Raw genomic sequence first — 6,248 nt, 5'->3', positions numbered from 1 at the left:
CCCTTCATAAAGGTAGTCTTATTTTAAAGTGGTATCCTTTATTTTGTGTTCAGGTCTGTATTTAACATAAGTACATATATATTTGTCCCTTATTTTTAATTCTTTATATATATAAAAAAACCATAATTCATTATTTTATATACTTTTAACGTTCAGATAAATGTAAAAAAATTAATGAATATGACCGATATTTTTCAGCTTTTTTGTAAAAGGGGTTTTATCTGAAAGGGACACATTAAAAATCACATTTAAAAAAGTTGTATGTTACCATATTAAAATGATTGGAAAAATAAGATATTAAACTGTGAAGCAAACGTTATTATTTGTATTATTAAGATCACAAAACAAAAAAACTTTGAAAACTCAAAAATTAACAGCAAAAAAAACTGGTTTAATATATTTATTAACAAGTGGAAAAATACAGGCTGTTTAAAATGATGATAGAGAATAAAAACTAAAAGCTAAAAGTCTAACTATAATTCAAAATCAAGGTCAAGGAAAACAGAAAACAGTTCTATATATGCATGTATATTTCATAGTCTAATTAAAACAAACAAAAAAAGAATATCTTGCCTGCATATTTACAAGTGTCCAATATTATCTTATCAAAAGCCCCTGATTAATAATGTATATTTAATCCAATAATTACTGAAGATATATGTTTTAAACACCAAAAAATGAATACGTCAAATGATTAATACATTAAAACCATTAATATGCTTATTTATACAATTGTCATGTTTATTAAATTGTATTTCATATTTGCTTTCCATATTTACAAAAAAAAAACAACAACTAAATCATAGATTTTGTTTAGGTTTCCAGTGGTTTCATTTTTTTTGTTTATTAGTAATTAATTATTCATTTTATAATTAAATGAAAAGTCTACATTTCATTACATTTTTAACCCATTTTCTCACAAATTACACAGACAGTTAGCCAACACACTCAGTAGAACTCCTGCTATCACTAGTGATGTCGCAAAATCAGTGAAAGTCTACATTTCAGAATAATAATCTCTAAAGATGGAATGTAAGACAGACATTGGTATTTTACATTTTGACATTTAAAAATCTTTATCAATGATCAACATTATTATTTGCAAACAAAAAGCAAAAAAGTGTCTGTCCACATGCAGCTACAGCAACAGGTAACATTGGTTTAGTCTTTACATTTTATTATACGTTTTATAGCTCTTTCACATCTGATATCACAACTGCTCCACGATCTTACAGAGATATGATTGGCTAATTGGTTGAGTGTCGTTTGGGTTTGACTTTGACTGCGATGGGAATGGACAGGATTTTCAGCGGATTGTTGCTGTTGTTGTAGAAGTACGGATACATTTTCTTTGTAAATGTGTGTCTGAAGGTGTAGGACATCGTTTTATTCTCAGCGTTGGAGAAAGTCACCCAACCTTTCTTCCAAAATAGTGTCACGCGAATCAGCCTTGGAGCTGATGTTCCCATAATCATCTCACTCAGATTTTCAGAAGTTGCAGCAGCGAATTCACTGCCCCACCTCCATATACAGAAGAACCCGTTCTCTGGAACCGCTGTGCAGCGTTCCTTTCTGCTGACGGACTCTTCAGCCACGCCTATAATCCAGTCCTCACTGTCTCCAACATCCACCACCCAGCTGTGGGTTCCTTTGGAGAACCCTTCAGAACCCAGAGCCACTTCATAAACGCTCATCCTCTCTGGATTATCTGGAAGTTGGGGGTTTTCAGTAGAGAGAGAAACACTGCTCAGATCTGCTGAGATACTGAGGGAGGAGTTTACAGTGTTCGGATCCAAAACCACCGGATCTGCAGAGGAGAAACAAGTTCGTCCTGTATTTGTATTTGTGTAAAAACAACTTAAGCATGAATTAAGTCAGCTAAAAATAAACATTTAGTTGCACCGTAAACTGTAGCAAACTAATCTGAAGGCACTGAAGCATCAAAACTATGAATGAACACGTGGAGTTTTATGTACTTAACGGTGAAATAACTGAAAACATGTTTTATATTCTAGTTTCTTCAAAAAAAAAAATAGCCCCCCTTTGCTCTGATCACTGCTTTGCACACTCTTGGCATCATTCTCTCAATAAGCTTCTTCAAGAGGTGGCCACCTGAAATGAAAAGTTTTCCAACAGTCTTGAAGGAAGGAAGGAGTTCCCAGAGGTGTTTATTAGCACTTGTTGCCCCTTTGTCTTCTTCACTCTGTGCTCCAGCTCACCCCAAACCATCTGGATTGGGTTCAGGTCAATGTTTTATTTTTTCAGCGCACAAGGCTTTTAGAGAACAGTTCAAATTCTGATAATGCAGGCCGATATTTGGCTGGCAAGAAATTACATGAAAGGTTAGCTGAGAATCCTGTTGCATGCACAAAACTTACCTGCAACCTCGTAACGAAACATGACCTATGCAATTTGCTACAGAACATCTAGAGAGGTAGATACCTAAGCTAAAAAAAAGAATTACTGCTTTAGCACTTACAGTATGTACAGAGGCCCTTCATCTTCTTCCACACATTAAAGCTCAGGTTCCCCAGATGTTTGGCCACATCAATCAAAGCTTCTGAGTCAGGTTTTGGATCCGGCATGGTGTACTGAGCTCTTTAAATCAACAGGGACAGGTACACCACTTTTAACCTTCTAAAGTTTTTAAAATTAAACGTTTTGTTGTTTTAAAAGTTATTATTACCTTTGACTTGTTTTCCTGAAATCCTACAAATAATTTGAGATTGAATTTGTTATTTAGTTTAATTTAACATTTTAAATTCTACATATGTATGATGCATAATGCCTCACCTGCAGAAACATGGTATCGTCCTTTTGCTTATCTTGTAATTCTTTGATCCTAGAACTTATCTCCTTCATCTGTTTGTCCAGATCTTCAATGTTCTTCTTCATCTTCTGGCTCTTTTTCTCCTCTTCCTTTCTTAGATCACTGATTCTGACCTCCTCCTCTTTCCTGAGGAACTGGTAGAACTTTTCAAACTCTTCTCTTATCTTTCTCTCTGTCTGTTGGAACTGAGTCTTGGTGTAGCAATAATGTTAATTTATTAGTTAGTAAATACATACAATTTCTTTACATTAACTAAAAAAAAAACTAATTTTACAGTTTAATGACCCACCTTAATGTGTGCAGCCACCGCATCACTGATATCTTTGACATTTTTGACATTTTTAAGTTTCTCCTCCAAATTTTCTAGCTGGGTGTGAAGTGTTTCCTAAAAAAAAGAAAATGTATATTTTATATTTGCAGGCAAAAATACAACGATTTCTGAATCTTTGCCAGCTTTTATCTGCTAACATTTTAACATATTATGGAAGCATCCAAACATACAGTACAAATAGTAACTAAAATTACCATTGAATTAAAAAGATGATAAATTATGTTTATGAAGATAAATAATACATATTTATTATGATAAATCAAAACGCCTAATGGTTTCAGATTTGTTAAAACATAAAATATAATAACACTCTATTCCATGTCACAAACCAGGGTTTCAGGTTCAATTGCCCACTCAGACAACCACACTGATAAAAGTTCTTAGATAAGACTCTCTACTGCACTGTTAGAAAAGGCTTCTGGACAGAGACATTTTGTTCAGCGACTGCTGAGTATTGATACAGGAGGTTGAACACTTTAGAATTTTATTTGATTAAATTTTTTTTTTAATCTGTGTATCATTTTCGTTCCACTTCACACATATGTGCTACTTTGTGTTCGTGACCAATGTGAAAAAAGTTCAAGGGGTATGAATACTTTTGCAAGCCACTGTATTTTCTTTAAGTTTAAGCTACTAAAGGTGTAGCCTTCAGGGATAAAACCCTAGTGATAGTTTTAAACTGTTTTTTGAACGTTTTTGAACATTCTCCTCCCTGAGTAACATGATTCACATGTAAAAGCTCTGGATAAAAGCCCCAGAAAATGCTATAAATCTAATTTTATTTATTTATTACCTTGTGAAGCTGGTGGGAGTGGGCAGCTTTGCTGATGGAGCAAAAACTGTGGTTCTGATGGTCTTGAGTTACACACTGACCACAGACCAGCTTCTCGTCGTCCACACAGAACAGATTAAGCTTCTCAAAGTGCAGAGAACACAGAGCACCCTGTGATCTAGAACCTTCCTCTTTCTTCTGCTGCTGTAGATAAGATTCACAGGTGTTCCTCAGAGTCAGATCAGCTGGAGGATTTTCTCTTGATGAGCGTCTTCTGCATACGGGACACTCTCTTTCAGGATTCTGAGTCCAGCTCTTCTGTAGACACGTCCTGCAGAAACTGTGCCCACAGGTCAGCATCACCGGATCGCTAAAAATTTCCAAGCAAATAGGGCAGGAGAGGTCCTGGTGAAGGGGGACGAGCGCCGCCGCCATTGAAGATCACAACTTTCGTCCAATGAAAACCTCAACTGAAATTAAACTGAAAGAAACTGAAGGTCTTTCAGTTAGAGAAAGTTTTAGATAAAATAACACGATTCAAATCTTGAATTACCTGTAAAATGAGAGCAGATCTCTAGACGTGCTCTAGTTACTGCTACAGCTGAGCGAGAGAATCCGGTTTAGGGAGGAGTCATGTGGAAGAAAACAGCTTGACTAAGGGCGTTGACCTGAATATCAAACTTGACTGTAAACATAACCTGACCTGAATTACCCTCTGATCACACTGAATGTGAAAACATTGGTGCGCAGAAGTCAGTGCTTTAATGCTAACTGCTAGCATTAGCTATACAAACCAAGAACTATATATATATATTTTTATTTTATTTTATTTTATTTTTTTTTAACACGTAAACCTAGTTTTGAACCATTACTTTGTTGTCTGTAATTTGATTTTCAGTAGGGAGGGGAAAAAATTGTAATCGAAAAAATGTACGATTATTTTTTAGGCAATAATCACCCAGCACTATTTTAGGGCTTTATCATATGTCTCCAAAAAAAGGGGGCAGGTGTTGTAGAATTGTTGTAAATTAAATATTATTGCCCATTTCTTGATTCCTATGTGATGGGGAGCTGAAATTAGCTTTTTTTTTTATTCTTCCATTCCTAAAGACAAAAAAATAATTAAAAAACAATTACATAAAATAATATGAATTCTCACAAAATTATTATAATTATATTAAGCTTTAGTGAACAAAAGGGATTTTTTAATGTTTTATACTCCTGTTAGATGTTGGTTGGTGTGTTGTAACAGCGAAAAGGTTATTATTTTTCTTATTTGGAAAGAAAAATTGTGTTTTAAGCAAATGTAAGTGTTTGTAAGACAAGTTAATGGCAAATTGAGGATTTATATCAGTTCTAGTCACACTTCTGTGCATTTTTAGTGGATATTGAAGCATATTTTGCCTAATAATTAATTATTTCTGCTCCGGTCGGGTTATCAGCTCTGAGGTACAGCCGTTTTGGCGCCAAAACATACGTGTTTAAGAATGAGCCTGAAAATGTAGCTCATGTGCTGTAGCTTGCTAGTTACAGAGGGAGAACTAAGGTAAGTGGAGAGTTAGCTAACATTAGCTGCAAGCTAGCTACACTACCGAGGGAGAACTAAGGTTAGCTGAGAGCTAGCATTAGTGGTAAGTTAGCTAACATACTAAATTTAGCGGCGAGCTAGCTAACACTACCAGGGAAAAAACTAAGTAGGGTTGCCAACCCTCTCGTAAATACGTTATCGCCCCGTAATTGGGAAGTAAATTACCCCAAATTTTATTTATTTTTTATTAAAAAGAGTTTATCATCTATTTCACTTTAGTCTGCATTGTAAAGCATTTTGTGACAAGCTCCAGAAAAGCACTATATAAATAAAAATGACTTACTGACTTTCTGAACACCCATGATCTCTGATCCCTCACTGCATCAGTTCTTGACTGCATCAAGAACTATCATTCAACATTCAGTAGCTAACAGAAGCACTTGGACAGGGGATTATTACCCTGTAACAATAAAAACTCTGACAAAAGTTGGTTGAATATGTTTATTAACAAAACCACAGAAACAGAATCTTAAAGATTTTTCTTTTTCTGATTTTCTGTTAAAACATTGAAACATAATCAAGAAGTCAAGAAACATTGATTATATATTGGTGGAGCATAGATGTTGATTTTTAATTCATGATGTACTGCTTTGGTTGCTCAATCATTTCAAGAGATATATCATAATAAAATAAAAAAATTATATTGCATTCATACAAGACTTTAAGAAAAATCAATCAATCAATCAATCGATCAATTAATAGTAAGATACTGAATGAAAATAATGAA

General features: G+C 34.4%; 1 protein-coding gene across 1 annotated transcript; it reads right to left on the bottom strand.

Moving 5' to 3' along the window:
* Positions 1–408: 408 nt before the first annotated feature.
* Positions 409–4,544, bottom strand: LOC125785680 (nuclear factor 7, ovary-like). The gene is made up of 6 exons (XM_049469719.1): positions 3,955–4,544; positions 3,120–3,215; positions 2,794–3,021; positions 2,687–2,709; positions 2,480–2,598; positions 409–1,807 (listed from the first exon to the last, which is right to left on the bottom strand). Exons 1-6 carry the CDS (start codon positions 4,366–4,368, stop codon positions 1,248–1,250), a joined length of 1,440 nt encoding a protein of 479 aa, XP_049325676.1. The 5' UTR covers positions 4,369–4,544; the 3' UTR covers positions 409–1,247.
* Between the last annotated feature and the right edge of the window lie 1,704 nt (positions 4,545–6,248).

Source organism: Astyanax mexicanus, chromosome 21 (genome assembly GCF_023375975.1).
Source record: "Astyanax mexicanus isolate ESR-SI-001 chromosome 21, AstMex3_surface, whole genome shotgun sequence".
In the NCBI taxonomy this organism is placed as follows: domain Eukaryota; kingdom Metazoa; phylum Chordata; class Actinopteri; order Characiformes; family Acestrorhamphidae; genus Astyanax; species Astyanax mexicanus.
The sequence above is the reverse complement of the archived record's forward strand: the minus strand, read 5'-3'. Positions and strand labels throughout refer to the sequence as shown.

Excerpts from the sequence above, each read along its gene's own strand:
- LOC125785680 (XM_049469719.1), bottom strand. The coding sequence starts at position 4,368 with ATGGCGGCGGCGCTCGTCCCCCTTCACCAGGACCTCTCCTGCCCTATT. Across the intron at positions 2,599-2,686 it reads TTCAGGAAAACAAGTCAAAG|AGCTCAGTACACCATGCCGG; the intron begins GTAATAATAACT and ends GTTGATTTAAAG. Across the intron at positions 1,808-2,479 it reads GAAGGGCCTCTGTACATACT|ATCCGGTGGTTTTGGATCCG; the intron begins GTAAGTGCTAAA and ends TCTCCTCTGCAG.